At 48.1% G+C, this 19983-nt stretch overlaps 1 protein-coding gene across 3 annotated transcripts; it reads left to right on the forward strand.

The window, feature by feature from the left end:
- The first annotated feature begins 1949 nt into the window (after positions 1-1949).
- On the forward strand, positions 1950-17547 carry LOC105868417 (zinc-alpha-2-glycoprotein-like). 3 transcript variants are annotated; one of them, XM_012759298.3, is made up of 4 exons: positions 1950-2081; positions 3460-3720; positions 5723-5989; positions 6890-7080. In XM_012759298.3, exons 1-4 carry the CDS (start codon positions 2006-2008, stop codon positions 7006-7008), a joined length of 723 nt encoding a protein of 240 aa, XP_012614752.2. In that variant the 5' UTR covers positions 1950-2005; the 3' UTR covers positions 7009-7080. The 3 variants fall into 3 exon arrangements, with proteins under 3 accessions (XP_012614752.2, XP_075851436.1, XP_012614733.2); XM_075995321.1 differs by lacking the exon at positions 6890-7080 and adding an exon at positions 16996-17547 and having other exon boundaries at positions 1951-2081; XM_012759279.2 differs by lacking the exons at positions 1950-2081; positions 3460-3720; positions 5723-5989; positions 6890-7080 and adding exons at positions 11188-11316; positions 13518-13778; positions 15865-16131; positions 16996-17547.
- Positions 17548-19983: the final 2436 nt, after the last annotated feature.

Here is a 19983-nt window from a genome sequence, read left to right on the forward strand (position 1 = left end):
TCCATGAAGCTCTTGTTCGTTAACAGTGACCATCAGTACCAATTCTACAAGACTGGCATAATGTCTGAATCACAGTGTATTATCAGATGGATTAGGTTTTTGTAGTTTTTCCATGTTCATATTCTCTTTATTGATTTATTTTTTTATTCCAAAGTAATACAGGGTTACAAATGTTTTGTTTACAAGGATCACTTTTGTAATGCTGGAGTCTGGGTAATAAGTATACCCATCACCAAGATAATGTTCATCGTACCCCTTAGGTAGGTTTTTGCCAATCACCTACTCCCCACTCCCTACTGCATAACTCTAATTTTATATTACTGAGGTTTTTGGTTTGTTTGTTTTGCTTTAACATATATATAATTTTCATTTTTTTTTGGTAGACGAGGGTGTCACTAATTATCCCAGGCTGGGCTTGAACTGAAGATTCTCCCACTCAGCCTCCTCAGTAGTTGGGACCACAGGTGCACCCTACAAGTACCTGACCCACCCCCAGCTATTCAGGTCTTCATAATAAGGCTTTATTGGTGGCTTTTATCTCTTTTATTCCAGCAACTATTAAATATAAAAGATTCTGCACTACTACAGAAATTGCTCAATATTCAGACTGCACTGTGAGTCACTAATCTGTGCATTGGAGTTTATTTTCTTTTCCTTTACATTTTCTACCACTTCTGGAATAAAACATCCCAGCTCTTGGACCTGGGTTTCCCCATGTTCTTCACTCTTTCTTATAGTATCAGCCACTGTGGACTTACACCATTCCTTCTGAGAACATTTTACCCTAGTCCACCACACGACAGTTCTCAGCCAGCTGTGTTACCCGTCACTGCACACCAGGTCTGCCAGAAATCTCCCAGGACCTCTGCACAGTCAATGCGTTCAGCCCAATCCAGCCCTGTAACCAGTGTCCGGTTGTCGTCCCTGCATTTCCCTGAGCAACTACTGCCTGAAAACAGCTCTTGTGCTCATTTCTTATCAGTCAGGATCATTCATCATCACAAACATAATTGAAATCTGACTTTAAGCAGACAATTGATTTTTCTATTGATTAGCTCTCAGAGTCCACACACAGGACAAAGAGCCCAGACTCAGAATTAGGCAGAAGCACAAAGTCACACCCCACAACTAGTCCTGGAGACACACTGCAGCTGCCAGCAGGGAGCACCAGATGCCATGGCAAGGACCAATATGCCATCACCAAGGACTGGACATTGGACGCTCTATGGCTACTGCTGCCCCGCTGTCCCCAGGAGCTGGCAGTTCTGGCCACTGCCAAGACCAACAGAAGGGATTGTCCACCGTGCCTGCTTCTCTGTTTCCCTGACCCTGACTCAACAACCAGGACAAAAGCTCCTGCCTGCTGAACTCATGCCATGTGCACACCGGGTCCTTCTATGGCAATGGAGGCTGCAAAATGGGGAGTCTAGCTACTTCCTTTTTGATGATGGAAGATCAGGATTCCCTGAGCATAGAAATTCAGCAGGGAGAAATGTGATTGTCCTCTACACACAGCTAGGGCAGGGTAGGGTGGGAGACAGTGATGGTCACACCCCTGCTGGGATCTACTCATGTCCAGGTTTTGGACGAGTTGACAGCTTTTCCAGAGAGGAAGGATGAAGTCTAGTCTGACAAAACCCTAATTCCCATACTCCTCCCATGAGGATGTCATGATACACTTGGAGGCTGACACACATCCTGCCCTCTGTCCCCTGCCACACACAGCCACTCCAGCCCACTGACATCCTTCCACCTGAGACAGACACCGTGCCCCAGTCCTGCGACCAGCTGTCTCAGCTCTCAATCTGCAGACTCTGTCTGTGGCGCAGTGACCACAACCTCTGCCTATCCTGCTTCCTGTGGCCTGTTTCCTCACCATTACGGGAGGAGCTCTTCCTTGCACTCTCATTGGCCTGTAGATTCTCCTCCCCTGGGCAGGTACCCAGGACCCAAGGAAAACCCCGTGTTTCCTTCCCAGAACCTCAGACCCTTCTAGCCGGGAACAATGATGACAATGGCGCCTGTCCTGTTGTCTCTGCTGTTCCTTCTGGGTCCTGCATTCCTCCAGGAAGCACAAACTGGTGAGTGGGGAGCAAGGATAGGGACTGGAGAGGCCTGGAAGGAAGGTGAAGTACAGGACAGATGGGCTGGGAGGAGCACCTGATGCAGCTGGGATTCCCGAGTGTACGACAGTGATGGGAGTCCAGGGTATCACCCAACTCAGCTCACATACAGCCAAGAGTATTCAGTATTTGAATCTGTATTCAAAGAGTATTCAAAGAGTATTCAGTATTTGAACCAAGAATCTGCCACATTAAATCCAAAATTTGTAACACCCAGGGAGTTAGATCACAAATTAATTATGGAACCAATTATAGAAATATTTCCTTCTCCCAGCCCTTGTCTTATTCCAAAATGAAAGGTACAGCCCTAGGAATTCTTTTTTGTTTATCGTTGTTTTTGAAACAGAGTCTCACTCTGTATTCCAGGCTAGAGTGCCTTGGTGTCAGTCTAGCTCACAGCAACCTCAGACTCCTGGGCTCAAGCAATCCTTCTGCCTCAGCCTCCCAAGTAGATGGGACTACAGGCATGGGCCACCATGACCAGCTAATTTTTTCTACATTTTTAGTTGGCCAATTATTTTCTTTCTGTTTTTAGTAGAGACAGGGGTCTCACTCTTGCTCGGGCTACTTTCGAACTCCTGACTTCAGCAATCCACCCGCCTCGGCCTCCCAGACTGCTAGGATTAAAGGCCTGAGCCACCAATCCCGGCTCCTGTTTTTTTTCTTTTTTTTTTAGCTGCATTTATAGAAAACCTGGCAATTCTAAGATCAATCTTAGTATTACTCCAGGCTGATCCATTCTGGGTCATCTCTTCAGTTTTCTAGTAAATTCTCCTCCTATGCCTTCTAACTATATGTATTGGACAGATTTGCATAACACTGTTTATTTCTCTCACAGGGCAACTTCAATGCAGATCAAGCACTTTCCTCTCCTCCACAGGGTGACTGAGGGATGCAGGCTTTGCATCTTATGACTGTTCTTTTTGATCCTGTGGCCTCCAGGGCCACCATTAAAGGGAAGTGAGATAGAGGGGCCAAGTCGGCTCCTAGAGCCTTGGACCAGGAGAAAGACATCGCTTCCACTCACGTTCCCTTCAGCCAAATCTCAGTCACGGGACCCTAATATGTATACACACAGGGAAAGAAATATCATCCTCTTATGTGCCAAGCAGAGGAAACAACATAGTGAAGACACAGGATGGTCCCTCAAATGCCATCCCAGAATGAAACAGCCTGTTCTCTTGAGTGAGGCTCCAGTGGTGGGAGGCTGACTGAAAGCAGGGAGCTTGGGAAAGGGAGGCCTAGTGGCCAGGTTTTCCCACCTGGCCCTCTGCAGCACCAGAGTGGAACTTCCCTGTGAGCACCTCACCCCTCAGAGTCTTCTCCTATTTTGCAGATCATTACTCTCTGACCTATCTCTACACTGGGCTCTCCAATCCCAGTGAAGGCTACCCCAAGTTTTGGGCCGTCGGCTTCCTCAATGACCAGGAATTCTTCCACTACGACAGTGAAAGCAGGAAGGCTGAGCCTGTGGGACCATGGAGGCACGTGGAAGGAATGGAGGATTGGGATGAGGAGAGCAAACTTCAGCAGGCCACGGAAGACATCTTCCTGGACACGCTGCAAGACATCATGGACTATTACGATGACAGCAATGGTCAGTGCACAACAGACGGCTGGGTGGAGGGTCTTAGCTCAGAGGCAGTGGCAAGGGGTCAGAGGGATGGAAATGGTCCCTGTCCAAATGAGGAACAGGAGGCACAAGGAGAGATGCATGAACACATGCCCATCCCCACTGCACCAGCACCTGCTTCCTCCCACCCTGGTGCTCCCCATCCTCACCCCAGGCCTCAGTGCACACCAGGAGAGATGCCAGAGTCACGCCTTCCCCAGGCACCTCTGACCTCTCTCCTCCACACCCAACCTGTCTCAGGCTGACCACAGTAGAGAAGGTCTCAGACTCACTCCTGTCCAGGGGTTTTGGATCCACAGTGAGGCAATCAAGGCATTAGTCACACCTGGGTTCACAGGGTCAAACCTACACTAGCTGTTGACAGTACCCAGCTTCCTTAATTACCTGGTCTAAATCTGCAAAAACTGAAACACTGGGACCTACCTCCAAGAGATTCTGTACAAATTGTCTGTTCAATGGAGAACAAAACAATCTGTCTGAATGTCCCTTGTATCCTACATCCTAGGACAAGGTGCATCCAACGTTTGCTCAATTGAAATATTTTCAATGAATAGAGAAAGAAAACCTACCACACACCATAACCCACACTGGGAGCTCAGTAAGGGCTGGATTTTCAACCACAGACTGCTAGAGTTACAAGAGCCATAAAGATGTTCCTGTCCACGTGGACAGATACAGGAAGGGTTATGCACGTGTGGTGTGCGGAGCTGGGGCAGAGTCAGCACAGAGACCTGTCCCAATGTCCTGGTACTCTTTCTCCCAAACACACTCTCTGCTGCCCTAGGCAGGCAGTCTCATGCCTGGCGGACTTTGGATGTTAAATTATTATAGAGTGGGTGTTAAAATGTGGGCTTCTGAGTACAAAATACCAAGGAGCTAAATGGAATGGAATGGTTTGCAAACAGACAGGAAAGTTCTGCAGAAATCGGTAGGATGTGGAATGTGAAGTCTTGGTAATGAAAGTGGCCTGGGCCATGTGTCCAAAATAGGAGAGGGGAGGCACAGGTGCCCAGGAAGGACGCTGGGGGGTTGTTCATTGACTGCAATACAAATGTCAAAGTGAATAGTTATTAAGAAAGAGGATGAAGAAATAAAGATGGGACATTAGAAATCAATAGGAGCTAACATTTATATATATAAATAACTTGATATGTGCCAGGCTCAGACTCACATGATAAATGCTCACAATCACCCCCATGTTAGTACTTTCCCACTGCGTTTTCACAAGGGGTAAAAGAGAGGCTACTGGTTCAAGGTCATCACACAAGCCAGGTGGGCATGGGGAAAGATCTGGGATTTGAGCCCACATGGTTTGACAGCTCTCAGCCTGTGGCAACAGCACTGACCAGTGTTAGATAAACACCTGCTCTTACAATGACAGTGAAGAAGTTGTGTCACTCTGCCCGAAGGAGGTCAGTGTCTGAGAGTTGTTGCTAACAGGCAAAAGGGTTGGGGCTTTAGAGGTTTGAAATAAAGATACCAACCACTGGAAAGGAGGGAAAAGTGATCAAATTAGTTTCATCAAGTGATGTTATGAATGCCACCTAGGGAAAAGGAGAGATGCCCATAATCTCTAAGAAACCATTAGTAATTTCTATTGAATTTTGAAATGCACTTTCGGGTGGTTGTGACAGGATCCTCGGTACTCACATAAATCTAACAAAGACCTTAACTAGAAGGTAAGCTGGAGAAGGGCTAGCAATCTGCCCATATTCTGTATCTCTCCCAAGTTCCCTGCTTGGGAAAAACACGTCTCATCTCGGAGTGCCTGAAATGGCAAACCAAGGTTTCCCCCTTTGCCAGCTATATGTCCAGGTAGTAAACTATTTGCCAGGATAAAGGGACTGCATGCTTAGATTTCAGAAACTGTTCCTCTTATTGAGTTGAAAGTGCATAGGAGGAAGAGTCATTCAGTGTGCTTGGCACCAGGCTGACTGGCTTCCTCTGGGTTTGGGGGAGGCTTCAGGGTCTCACACCTTTCAGGGAAAGTTCGGTTGTGAGCTGCAGAATAATGGAAGCAGTGGAGCATTCTGGAAGTCTGCCTATGATGGAAAGGACTTCATTGAATTCAACAAAGAAACCCCAGCCTGGGTCCCCTTGGACCCGGCAGCCTGGAACACCAAGAAGAAGTGGGAACCTTATGTGGAGAATGTCAAGGAGTACCTGGAGGAGGAGTGTCCTGATATCATGCAGAGGTACCTGAACTACAGCAGGCATATCCTGGACCGGCAAGGTACTTACCGCTTCGTGCTCCCAAGCACTGATCTGAAGCAGACCAGGGTGGCTTCAGGCTAGGAGCTAAGGGAACATCTCAGGCTGGTTACCTCTATCCCCGGATGTCTCTCACAACCCCTAGGGGGTGAAAGGAATATCTTTCCCTCCAAGGACATGACATGGGAGCCAAAAAATTCTTCATCGAAATTTCAGAAAGGGTGGGTGAGAAAAAGACATCAGTTCAATGGCAGCTACCCTAAATTTCCCCCAATTGACAGATGAGGCTAATCATGGGAAGCTGAGGTTACATTAACACTGTCCCTAAGAGGCAGAGCTGGGGCACAAAGTCCATATTTCAGATTCCAAATCCCAGTGGTGCTGCTCTCTACAAAGATGCCACCTGTCTTGGGGTGGAGAGAAGGCAGGTGTGTCAAATGTCTGCCCTGAAAGGACCAGAACGAGCCATTGTGACCACAATTTGTGGCCACAGGCTGATACATTGATCTGAGAGGTAGTGAGAAGCAGGACTGTTCAATGGAGCAGGGAGGAGTTGTGGGACCCAGGCCGCTCCAAGGAGCTGGGCTCAGACTTAGGGAGGGGGATCTGGGAGCCACTGGGATAGGGGAGAACACAGAGAGGAGCGTGGGCATGCAGGTGGGCGCCTTCGCAAGTCAGTGCACACTGGGACTGGGGGCAGGGAGGAAAGGAGCCAGGGACATTCCATGATCTAGCAGAGAAGGCCCCAATGAAGCCTCAGCCCTCCCCTACCTCTGTGAACCTTCTCGGGGGTGGGGGTTGGGGGTATGTGCAAACTTAGAGCTCTGCTGATCCCTGACATCTAGGGAGGGACAGTGGGAACAGACATGGGCCAGAGGAAGTCGCCCTAGTCCCTCAGTGTCCACCCTCTATCCCCCCGCAGATCCTCCCTCTGTGGCAGGCACCAGCCACAGCAATATCCGAGATGACGTTATCATCCTATGCCAGAGTATTCACATCTACCCAGAAGGAAGTGGTCTGAAATGGACTCTGGACTGTTAAATGCAGGAGTCTGAGCGAGCAGTGAGTCCAAACTGTAGAACCTAATAAACAATAAACTTCCCCAGCACAACACACACGGGTGTTTTTTGTTTGTGAATACAATCAAAGTGAGAGCAAGCTTCACCATTCACCTACTCCTTAGTATTCAACTCTTCCCAAATTATTGATCGTTACTCAAAGCCATGTGTCCTGGGTATCTTGAGCTGGGACATCCCTAGTGTGACTTAGACCACCTGTCCCTTGGGTATTGTCCTGGCTTCCACTGCTGACATCCACAGATGTGGCCATGGCCCCTCTCCCAGTGATGACCCAGAATTATGCAAACTCTGCATCCTCTGCAAAACAAATCAAGACTCTTCTGTGCCTCAGTTTCCACAGAATTCCCTGTAAGATATCCCCCTCCATTCCAGCTGCTCCACAGCATGTTGGCCTTGACCCACACACAGCAGAATTTAGTTGAGAACCCTCAGCCCCACAAGGAACAACTCAAGAAAGCAGAAACTGGCCCTGAGATTCTTAGACTCCCACCAATTCCCTGTGATTCTGTTTGTTCAGCTAAGTCACCAACTGCCACACACAGGTTTCAACCACAAAAATAGAGCAGAGCTCTCACACCTGATCTTTGCACTAAACATCACCTGCCTAGAACTCTGTTTTTCTTTCTGGAGGAATAAGAACTTCCTGCCCCTCCCACCCCAGATTACTCCAAAATCAGTCCTCCTAGCTGAGATCCTGAAAGAAACCATTCCTAGCTATCAGACTGGGACTCTGACTCAATCATCTTATCTTTCCTGAAAGCCTAAGTTTGAAGGCTATAACTTTTTTTTTTTTACCGCTTCTGCTCCAAGTTGAAAATCAAAGCTACGAAATTACTCCTTTAGTCTACATAAAATCCACATTCCCCTCTTGTGGCATTAAAAGTCCTATCTGGACAGTAGAGGGGCCCCAGGGAAAAAAAGACAAAAATTGTCAAGAGGAAAAAAATATCACACTTGATATTTTAACATATGATGACACCTTCTACAAATAAAAGAGAAAGGATAAACATTTCAGATCAATGAGAAAATCAAAGTCCACGTGAACCCTCCAGGGCTGAGGAAGGCTGGAGTGTGAGATCTGGTCTCACCTACAACAGGAGAGATGGGTGGAGGAGGATGAGGAGAAGGAATCTTGGAAGACCCAAGGATGACCAGGTATGGGGAGGAAGACAGGGGCCCAGCGCCACTCAGACATCAGAGAAAACTTCCTGGAGGGACTCAGACTTCAGAGGAGACAGGAAGGCCTAAGACAGCTGGCCACGAAGAAGAGGTCAGAAGAAGTTTCCTCACCAGGTGGGTGTGAGGCAGCTGAGAGGGGAGAGTCACAGGGGCCTGACAAGGGAGGTGACCTAGGAGTAGGGCTGGGACACAGGCATCCACTCAGCATCAACAAGGACAATTAAGGGGCCCAGAGAAGCCCATGTTGTTTCTTCCGGGGTCACCTCCTGCTCACAAACACATTGTCCCGGAGGTAGGGCCAACGCCAAGTGCCATTTGAAGACGCCCCAACCTGGAAAGTCTCTTTCTCACAAATCATCTCCCTCTTTAATAATTCCTCAGTCCCTTTAGAATACCATGTCACTCTGTACTTGGGCGAACCCTCTGCAAATAGCCCACCATTCTCCATACCTGCATGGAAAGACCTGGCTTCCAGAAAACTGGCTGCATCTGTATGCTATCAGTTTTATGTTATGCATTAAAAATTATCTTGAGAATAACTGGCAAAGGAGCGCTAGGCACATAAAGGTTGAGAACCGTTGACCTAGAGGAATGGGGCAGCCAGAGACCAGTCGTGAGGGAAAGAACACAATTGCGGACTTTCCCCGTTCATCACATGACAATGGACATGGCAACAGACCAGAGCTCTCCACAATCTGATGCCAACCTCCCTTCTGCAGTCATCACCCTCACAACCCCACCCCTCAATCATCTTGATCAACTCTGTTTCCACCCAGTTGCCCTCAACAACCCTCACATGTGTCCAGTCTCTCTCTATTTGTCCTTGCTCATCCATTTTCGTTAGTGCTTATCAACTGTCTTCTTTGTGCCAAGCATGGGGGACAGAGAAAAGAACAGGACAGACACCCTCCACATCCCTGTGAGATTGGGCCCCATCTGCCAACAGCAATTCTGCTCACCCCTCTCCCATGATGCCTTTCCTGATGGCTTCCCAAACTGGAGATCTTTCTCCATGAAGCTCTTGTTCGTTAACAGCGACCATCAGTACCAATCCTACAAGATGGACAAGAATGTCTGAATCACAGTGTGTTATTAGATGGATTAGGTTTTGGCAGGTTTTTCATGTTCATATTCTCTTTATTGATTTATTTTTTTATTCCAAAGTAATACAGAGTCACAAATGTTTTGGTTGCAAGCATCACCTTTGTAATGCTGGAGTCAGGGTTATCAGTGTACCCATCACCCAGATAATGTTCACTGTACCCCTTAGGTAGGTTTTTGCCAATCACCTACTCCCCACTCCCCTCTGCATAACTCTAATTTTATATTACTGAGGTTTTTGGTTTGTTTGTATTGCTTTAACATGTACATAATTTTTTTTTTTTTTTGAGACAAGGGTGTCACTAGTGATCCCAGGCTGGGCTTGAACTCAAGATTCTCCCACTTCAGCCTCCTCAGTAGGTGGTACCACAGGTGCACCCTTGTAGGGTACCTGACATACCCCCAGCTACTTAGGTCTTCATAATAGGGCTTTATTGGTGACTTTTATCTCTTTCCTTCCAGCAACTATTAAATAAAAGATTCTTTCTGCACTACTACAGAAATTGCTCAATATTCAGACTGCACTGTGAGTCACTGATTTGTGCATTTGAGTTTATTCTCCTTTTCTTTACATTTTCTACCACTTCTGGACTCAAACTTCCCAGTTCTTGGACCTTGGTTTCCTCATGTGCTTCACTCTGTCCTATAGTATCAGCCACTGGGGACCTACCCTGTTGCCTTCTGAGAACATTTTACCCTAGTCCACCACACGACAGTACTCAGCCAGCTGTGTTACCCGTCACTGCACACCAGGTCTGCCAGAAATCCCCCAGGACCTCTGCACAGTCAGTACATTCAGCCCAATCCAGCCCTGTAACCAGTGTCCGGTTGTCGTCCCTGCATTTCCCTGAGCAACTACTGCCTAAAAACAGCCCTTGTGCCAATTTCTTATCAGTCAGGATCATTCATCATCCCAAATATAATTGAAACCTGACTTTAAGCAGACAATTGATTTTTCTTTTGAGTAGTTCTCAGAGTCCATACACAGGACAAAGAGCCCAGACTCAGAATTAGGCAGAAGCACAAAGTCACACTCCACAACTAGTCCTGGAGACACACTGCAGCTGCCAGCAGGGGGCACCAGATGTCATGGCAAGGACCAATGTGCCATCACCATGGACTGGACACTGGACGCTCTATGGCTACTGCTGACCCACTGCCCCCAGGAGCTGACAGTCTGGCCACTGCCAAGACCAACAGAAGGGATTGTCCACCGTGCCTGCTTCTCTGTTTCTCTGACCCTGACTCAATGTCCAGGACAAAAGCTCCTGCCTGCTGAACCCTCGCCATGTGTACACCTGGTCCTTCTATAGCAAGGGAGGCTGCAAAAAGGGAAGTCTGCCTGTTTCCTCTTCCATGATTGAAAATTGGGATACCCCAAGCATAGAAATACAAGCAGGGAGAGATGTGAATGTCTTCCACACACAGAGTTGGGGCAGGGTAGGGTGGGAGACCGTGATGGTCACACCTCTGCTGGGATGTCTTCATGTCCAGGTTTTCGACATGTTGAAAGCTTTTCCAGAGAAGAAGGATGAAGTCTAGTCTGACAACACCCTAATTCCCCTACTCCCCCCATGGGGATGTCATCAAAGACTTGGAGGGTGACACACATCCCAGCCATCTGTCTCCTGCCACACAGCTCCAGCCCACTTACATCCTTCCACCTGAGACATACACCATGCCCCAATCCCACGACCAGCTGTCTCAGCTCTCAACCTGCAGACTCTGTCTGTGAACCCAGTGACTGCAACCTATGCCCAGCCTGCTTCTGTGTCCTGTTTCCCCACTGTCAGGGGAGGAGCCCATCCTGGCCCTCCCATTGGCCTGTAGATTCTCTTCTCCTGGGCAGGGCCCCATGACCCAGAGAAAAACCTGTTTCTTGCCCTAAACCTCAGAACTTTCCAGCCAGGAACAAGGGTAACAATGGTGCCTATCCTGCTGTCTCTGCCGCTCCTTCTTGGTCCTGCAGTCCCCCATGAGGCCCAAGCTGGTGAGTGGGGAGCAAGGGTGGGGACTGGAGAGGCCTGGAAGGGAGATGAAGAAGAAGACAGGTGGGCTTGGAGGAGGTCTTGATGCACCTGGGATTCCTGAGTGTACTACAGTGATGGGTGTCCAGGGATATCACCTAACTCAACTAACACACAGGTAGGAATATTTGGGAAACCTCTGTTATCACACGAAGTAAAAAGTTAAAGAATCTGAATCTAAAACCCTTAGTTCAGGCCAGGCGCTGTGGCTCACGCCTGTAATCCTAGCTCTTGGGAGGCCGAGGCGGGCGGATTGCTCAAGGTCAGGAGTTCAAAACCAGCCTGAGCAAGAGCGAGACCCCGTCTCTACTACAAATAGAAAGAAATTAATTGGCCAACTGATATATATAAAAAATTAGCCGGGCATGGTGGCGCATGCCTGTAGTCCCAGCTACCTGGGAGGCTGAGGCAGAAGGATCACTCGAGCCCAGGAGTTTGAGGTTGCTGTGAGCTAGGCTGACGCCACGGCACTCACTCTAGCCTGGGCAACAAAGCGAGACTCTGTCTCAAAAAATAAAAAAAATAAAAAAAAATAAAACCCTTAGTTCATAGATGAAAAAAATAAAAAACTAAGTAACAGAGGGAAAATGACCTGCCTGGGGTCTGACAGCCAGGAAGAAGAAGGAACTGTATATGTAAAGCTTCTTCTGCTCTTGTTCCTGCCCTCCTTCCAATGGCTGGATACACCTATCCAACTCTGAGGGCAAGAGAGGGCACCCCAGGGGAAAAAGGGGAAGGCAGGGTAACTGGAGGGATTGGAGGGGTGGCTCTAGAAGGTAACCCTCGCCCTCACCCCACAGACAGACGCTGCTGCAGTGGGTCTGCAAGGGAGGGGCTGGGAAAGAAGACAGCAGGAACACTTGGAGATCCAGAGTCAACTCCAGGGCAGGGGAATGAGGCTGTTTATGACATGGAAATGTTCAGGATAGACACATGTAAGCTCATGATTTCTCAACTGGGCAAGCTTAAAATTCCTTCCATTAACAAATTGTGAGAACACTTATTTCATGTTAGTTTTATAGCAATCACAGTTAGAAAAATAATCACATTCTGCCTCAAAATCTGAATGAGTCACATTCTCCAGAGAAATGGTTCTAATCTGAACAACATGTATATATGTTTTCTATGTATGTGCATATATATAGAAAGAGATATTTGTATGTATGTCTATAAAAGAGAGATTTATTTCAAGGTATTGGCTCACACAATTGTGAGACCTAGCAAGTCCTAAACCCACAGGACAGGCCAGCGGGCTGCAGACCCAGGGAACAGTTGATGGTTCAGTCTTGAGCCCAAACACAATCTGGAAGCAGAATTCTTTCTTCTATGGGGGGGTGTCAGCCTTTTCTCTTGAGGCCTTCAACTCATTGCATGACAGCCACCAGGTTATGGAGAGTGACCTGCTTTACTCAAGTTCTACTGATTTAAATGTTAACCACATTTAGAAACGAAGGAGCAAGAATAATTTCACCACTTAAACTAGGAATCTGCCATATAACCTCCAATATCAGTAACATCCATGTGAGTGATATCATCAATGAATTAGGGAACTAACAATGGAAAGAGTCCTGGTCATTTCTTGAGTTTTCTAGAGAATTCTCCTCTCTACACTTTCTAACTGTAAGTATTTCTCAGGTTTGAGTAGAAATGTTTATTTCTTGCTCATGCCAAGTTCTGTGCAGATTAGGCCACCTTCCTCTCTTCCACGGAATCATTCGGGAATCTAGGTTGTTTGCATCATCAGAGTGTTCAGATTCCTCCTGTGACCTCCACATTCAACACCTAAAGGAAAGAGAGACAGAGGGGCTGAGCCAGCTCCTAGGGCCTTGGACCAGAAGAAAAACATCCTTTCCACCCATATTTCCTTCAGCCAAAACTCAGTCACATGGTTCCAAAATAACTATAAGGAGGCTGAGAAATATCTTCTTATTCTGTGCCAAGCAGAGAAAACATCATAGTGAGGGTACAGGATGGTCCCTGAAATGCCATCTCCAGGATGAAACAGCCTGTTCTCTTGAGTGAGGCTCCAATGATGTGAGGTTGACTGAGGGCAGAGAGCTGGGGAAAGGGAAGCCCAGGGGCCAGATCTTCCCACCTGGCCCTCTGAAGCCCCAGAGTGGGACTCCCCGGCGAGGACCCTTCAGAGTCTTCTCCTATTTTGCAGGTCGTTACTCTCTGACCTATCTCTACACTGGGCTGTCCAGGCCCGGGGAAGGCTACCCTTGGTTGCAGGGCACTGTCTTCCTCAATGACCAGGCCTTCTTCCACTACGACAGTGAAAGTGGGAAGGCTGAGCCCCTGGGACCATGGAGACACATACAAGGCATGAATGACTGGGAGAAGGAGAGCCAGCTTCAGAAGTTCAGGGAGAGCATCTACCTGGAGACCCTGCAAGACATCATGGCCTATTACAACGACAGCAACGGTCAGTGTACAACTGATGGCTGGGTGGAGGGTCTTAGCTGAAGAGGCAGCCCCCCAGGTTAAAGTGATAAGGGGTCAGAGGGATGATCATCGTCCCTGTCCAAACAAGGAACAGGAGGCACAAGGAGAGATACATGAACACATGTCCATCCCCCACCACACAGCACCTGCTTCCTCCCACCCTGGTGCTCCCCATCCTCACCCCAGGCCTCAGCGCACACCAGGAGAGATGCCAGAGTCATGCCTTCTCCTAGCACCTCTCACCTCTCTCCTCCACACCCAACCTGTCTCAGGCTGACTCCACTGGAGAAGGTCTCAGACTCACCCCTGTCCAGGGGTGTTGGGTCCACAGTGAGGCAATCTTGGCATCAGTCACACCTGAGTTCACAGGATCAAACCTCCAGTCACTACCTGTTGACAGGTTCAACAGCTAGTGTTAAGGAACACTTAACCTGTACACACATTCCTTAATTACCTGGTCTAAATCTGCAAAAACTGAGGCAGTGGGACTAATCTCCCAGAGATGCTATAAAATTTGTCTGTTCCACGGAGGACAAAACCATCTGTCTCAATCTCTCTTGTATCCCATCACCTAGGACAGGGTGCAGCCAACATTTGCTCAATTGAAATATTTTGAATGAATAGAGAAAGAAAATCTACCACACACCATAGCCCATACCAGAAGCTCAGTAAGTGCTAGATTTAAAACAACAAACTGTTAGAGTTACATGGAGACATAAAGATGTTCCTGTCCATATGGAACAGATACAGAAAGGGTCATGCATGTGTGGTGTGGGGAGCTGGGGCACAGCCAGCACAGAGACCTGTCCCTGTGTCCCAGCCTGGTACTCTTTCTCCTAAACCACACTCCCGACCTCCCTAGGAAGCCAGTTTCAGGCCTGGTGGACTTTGGATGTTAAATTATTAAAGGGTGGGTATTGAAATGTGGGCTTCTGAGTACAAAAATGCCAAGAAACTACATGGAATATAAAGGTTTGCAAAAGGACACGAAAGGTCTGCAGAAATCGGGAGGATGTGGAATGGGAAGTCTTGGTAAGGAAAGAGGCCTGGATTGTGTGTCAGAAATAGGAGAGGGAGGCACAGGTGCCCAGGAAGGACACGGGGGGAGTCATTCATTAACTGGAATACAAATGTCAAACTGAATAGTTATGAGGAAAGCGGATGAAGAAATAAACATGGGGCATTAGAAATCAATAGGAGCTAACATTTATATATATAAATAACTTGCTATGTGCCAGGCTCAGATACTCACATGATAAATGCTCACAATCACCCCCACGTTAGTACTTTGCCACTGCCTTTTCACAGAGGAGCAAAGAGAGGCACAGAGAGGCTACTGGCTCAAGGTCATGAAACAAGCCAGGTGGGCATGGGGAGAGATCTGGGATTTGAGCCCAGGCGGCTTGACAGCTCTCAGCCTGTGCCAACAGCGCTGACCAGTATTAGATAAACACCTGCTCTTACAATCACAGTGAAGAACTGATGTCACTCTGCCCGAAGGAGGTCAGTGTCTGAGAGTTGTTGCTAACAGGCAAAGGAGTTGGGGCTTTATAGAGGTTTGGAATAAAGATACCAACCACTGGAAAGGGGGGAAAAGTGCTCCCATTTGGTATACTCAAGTGATAACATGAACACCTAGAACTCACAGTGAAGAAGAGAGTCCCATAGTCTATAAGAAACAATTAGAAACCTATTAAATTTAGCAATGCACTTTGGGATGGTGGTGACAGCTTCCTCTGCACTCGCCATAAATTCAAATGAAGAGCTTCATTAGATGAGATGCTCAAAGGGACAGAAATCTGGTCCTATTCTATAAGTCTCTGAAGTTTTCTGGCTGGAAAGAGTGTATTTCACTTCACACTGGCCTGAAACACCAAATTGGAATTTGTGCCTCTCTGCCTGCTATATGTCCAGATAGTAAGTTATTTGTCAGGATAAAGGGACTGCATGCTTAGATTTCACGTCCCTTTCTTCCTATTGGGTTGAAAGTGTGCAGGAGGAAGAGTCATTCAGGTGTGCTTGGCACCAGGCTGACTGGCTTCCTCTGGGTTTGGGGGAGGCTTCAGGGTCTCACATCTTACAGGAACGGTTGGGTTGTGAGCTCCAGAATAACGGAAGCAGTGGAGCATTCTGGAAGTCTGCCTATGATGGAAAGGACTTCATTGAATTCAACAAAGAAATCTCAACCTGGGTCCCCTTGGACCCGGCAGCCTGGAACACCAAGAAGAAGTGGGAACCCTATGTGCAGAATGCCAAGGCGTACCTGGAGAAGGAGTGCCCTGGGATCCTGCAGAGGTACCTGAACTACAGCAGGCATATCCTGGACCGGCAAGGTACTCACTGCTTCCTGCTCCCCAGCACTGAGCTGAGACAGACCAAGGTGGCCTCAGGCTAGGAGCTCAGGGAACAACTAATGCCAGTCCCCTCCATCCCTGGATTCCCTCACAGTCCCAGGTTTCACCTGCTGGCATTCCTTCCTTCCCTGGGAGGACATGATATAGGGTCTAAAAAAAATCTTCATCAAAATTTCAGAAAGGATGAGTGAGAAAAAGACATCGTTCAATGACAGCTTCCCTAAATAATCCACAATTGATGGATGAGGAATTTCAAGGTAACTGAGGGAAACTGAGGTTAGGTTAACACTGTCTAAAGAGGCAGAGCTGGGGCACAAAGTCCATATTTCAGATTCCAAATCCCATAGGTGCTTCTCTCCACAAAGATGTTGCCTGTCTTGGGGGTGGAGAGAAGGCAGGTGTGTCAAATGTCTGCCCTGGAAGGAGCAGAACAAGCCAGTGTGACCACAATTTGTGGCCACAAGCTGACGTTGATCTGAGCTGCAGGCAGCTCTAAGGAACTGGCTCAGACTGAGGGAGTGGGGAGCTGGGAGCCACTGGGATAGGGGAGAACACAGGGAGGAGTGTGGGCATGCAGGTGGGCGCCTTCGCAAGTCAGTGCACACAGGGACTGGGGGCAGGGAGGAAAGAAGCCAGGGACATTCCATGATCCAGCAGGGAAGGCCTGAGGGAAGCCTCAGCCCTCCCCCACCTCTGTGAAGCTTTCCTGGGGGTGGGGGGTGGGGGCAGGTGCAGACTTAGAGCTCTGCTGATCCCTGACATCCAGGGAGGGACAGTGGGAACAGACATGGGCCAGGAGATGTCATCCTTGTCCCTCAGTGTCCACCATCTATCCCCCCACAGATCCTCCCTCTGTGGCAGTCACCAGCCGCACCACCCCAGGAGAGAAGAGCATCCTCAGATGCCAGGTCTATGGCTTCTACCCACAAGGAATTGGTCTGCACTGGACTCGGGACAGTGAGGTGCAGGAGTCTAAGTCAGGGGGTGATGTCCTTCCCAGCGGAGGGGGCACTTACCTGTCTTCCGTGCTATTAGAAGTGCCCCCTCAGGACAGACACCATTATTCCTGCCACGTGGAGCACAGTGCCCTGGCCCAGCCCCTCTCGGTGCCCTGGGACAGCAGGCAGGACGCAGGGGCTGGGGACACTGGGGGGACTCAATCCCAGTAGCTGCCCTTTCTGCCTGCCATGACAGCTGAACTTCACAAGTCACCCTCAGTGGCATTGGCAAGGCCGGGAGCAGTGCAGGGGACAGGCAGTTGGGGGACTTGCAGAGAGGAGTTGGAACACAGGGCACTGAGCTGACTCTCACAGCCATGTCGCCTCATCTTGCTAATCACAGTCCCCAAGTCCAATCTGTAGAACATAATAAACAATAAACTTGCCCGGCACAGTACACACGGGTGTTTTTCATTTGGGAATACTTTCAAAGTGAGCCAGCTACACCATTCCTCCTACTACTCAGCATTCAACTCTTCCCAAATTCTGAGTGTTTACTGAAAGGCATGTCTCTTGGGTACCTTGACCTGGGCCATCCCAAGTGTGGCTTAGACCACCTGGTCCCTGGTATTGTCCAGGCTTCCACTGCTGACATCCACAAGTGTAGCCATGGCCCCTTTGCCTTTGATGACACAGAACTCTGTAACCACTGTAAAACAAAATCAAGACTCTTCTGTGCCTCAGTTTCCCAAGCACTCCCTCACTCCCTCTAAAACATCATCCTACATCCAGCTGCCCAACATTGTCTGGGTGGCTTTTTTGCCCATTCCTTTTGTCTGCAACAACCCTTCTGGTTGTTCTTGTACATTCCAGCCCCCTATCTGATATTGCAGAGAATTGCCCACCCTGCTATGGGTTACCTCTGGCCCAAATTGAGTTTGCTGCTGGGAGAGACCATTCCAAACCTTGAGTTATAATGTACTGGGGGTGGTATTGAAGAGTTACTTCAAGTGGGACCCTCCTCAGCCCCTCCCATGGTGGCAAGATGGTGGCAGCAGCAGGTGTTCCTTTCCCCTTGCTGCAAGCCACTTGGTGGGGGTCACCTGCACCGGCCTTCCCTCCTGCCAGCTCCAACCCCACTTTGTGGCCCCACCCAGCACCCCACCCTGGCTGGCTGTAGGGATTCCAGTAGGGGCAAGAGAACTTTATTTATCAAAGATCATACAAACACAATTCATTTTGTATACCATGAACAATGAGTTTATCTCAAGCAGAGAGCTTGAGACTCAACATTTTAACTCTATAGTGGCAGGTCATCCATTTGAGCTCTGAATTTTGAAAAAGCCAATAGCTCACAATAAACCATGGACCATCAACCACCACTTTTCCTCACACTCCAGACAAGTGGGTATCACAATAATCTTTAGATATAGATAAAAAAAAAAAAACTCGCCAGACAAAAATTCACACACAAATGCACACAACACAGGGATTACCCAACACAAAATGCCACAGCCAACCAAATAGGAACCACAAAATGAGAACTGAATTCTCAACTGAGAATTAGCATCTCCTAATACAAAAGGGGACAAACCAAGAACCAAATACTCTCAGATGAAAAAACCAATGTCACTCAATCTCCTTCCCAGCCCCATTCCCTGGGAACTGCAAATGAGCTCAATCCAAACCTGGTTTCCCAGTTCCACTCAACCTCTTGAATCCCATCTCAAAGTGGCCCCTCAAAACAAACTCAACAGGGAGGTTTCAAAAAACCCCAACTCATGGGTGGAAACACAGTCTCAGCATCCCAGGGAACTTTACTTAAAAATAAATGGCTGTGGCTGTCAAATCTGTTTCCTTCTTCTCAACTAAGGTCAGATTCTGGGGAGCTGCATCTACTTGGGGGAGACAGAGACAGGAACTCCCTAGAGCTAAAACAGGCACCCACAGCTGCTGGGGCAGTCTCTCACCTCAAAAAGAAGCACTCCTACCCGTGAACACCCACAGCTTTGACCCAAAGCTGCTCCCTGCCTGTTCCAGCAGTTGTGTTGTGCCATTCCAACAGCGTGCTGACAGGCCCACCAAAGGACACCAAATTCTGTTACCAAAACTTCGGCACTTATCCCCGAGGCCACATCAGAAGAATGAGGACAAGAAGTTGGAGGAGAAGGAAAGAAATTTTATCAGTTTCCAGCAAATGAGATTAGAAGACTCTGGTCTCAAAGGACCAATATACTCTGTTTCTTTTTTCTTTTTCTTTTTTTTTTTAAGATGAGAAAAGAAAACCAAGGAAGGGTAGAAGAATTCGTGCCAGGTGACAGAACATGCTGCTCAGTGATAGAAAAACCACTTTCCCATTTTCCCCTTCCCAACATTTTGGTGACTGAACTACACCTGTTAGCTGATTCTCTCAGGAACTCCAACTATAAGGAGTTTAGGAGCTAATGTGGACACAGCTGCAGAGTGACCAGAAAGTTGGTCTCAGAGCAGCTGGAAGGAATCCCAGAATCTTCCCTCAGTCTTCCTGCTCAAATACCTGACTTCTAAAACACAAATACTAGAACCCCACTTGCCTTTATCAACAAAGAACATGAGGCAATCCTCCTGCAAATGTCCTAGAAATGATAAATGATTATTTCAAACCAAGATTTAAAACCATAAATGGGCACTGGTGTTAAGACAACATTTCAGAACACTTGAGAGAGAGGCAAGGAATAGCTGAGCACAGCTAACCAAACTTTGGAATCCACCAAGAATATCATGGGGTGGGGTGGTGGGAGACTATAAAAATTCAGACTAGAATTTGCCCTTAAGAATGAGCTTCAAACATAAGACCTTCAAGGTCAAGATCAAGAGCCTCTTCTCCTTGTCCTCATCATGGTGTACTCTGCTG

The sequence above is a fragment of the Microcebus murinus genome, chromosome 19, assembly GCF_040939455.1.
Source record: "Microcebus murinus isolate Inina chromosome 19, M.murinus_Inina_mat1.0, whole genome shotgun sequence".
Taxonomy (NCBI): Eukaryota; Metazoa; Chordata; class Mammalia; order Primates; family Cheirogaleidae; genus Microcebus; species Microcebus murinus.

Bases quoted from the DNA above. Each gene is read 5' to 3' on its own strand.
- LOC105868417 (XM_075995321.1), top strand. From the start codon at position 2,006: ATGATGACAATGGCGCCTGTCCTGTTGTCTCTGCTGTTCCTTCTGGGT. The intron at 2,082-3,459 runs GTGAGTGGGGAG...CCTATTTTGCAG, and splicing joins CCTCCAGGAAGCACAAACTG to ATCATTACTCTCTGACCTAT. The intron at 3,721-5,722 runs GTCAGTGCACAA...GGGAGGCTTCAG, and splicing joins CTATTACGATGACAGCAATG to GGTCTCACACCTTTCAGGGA.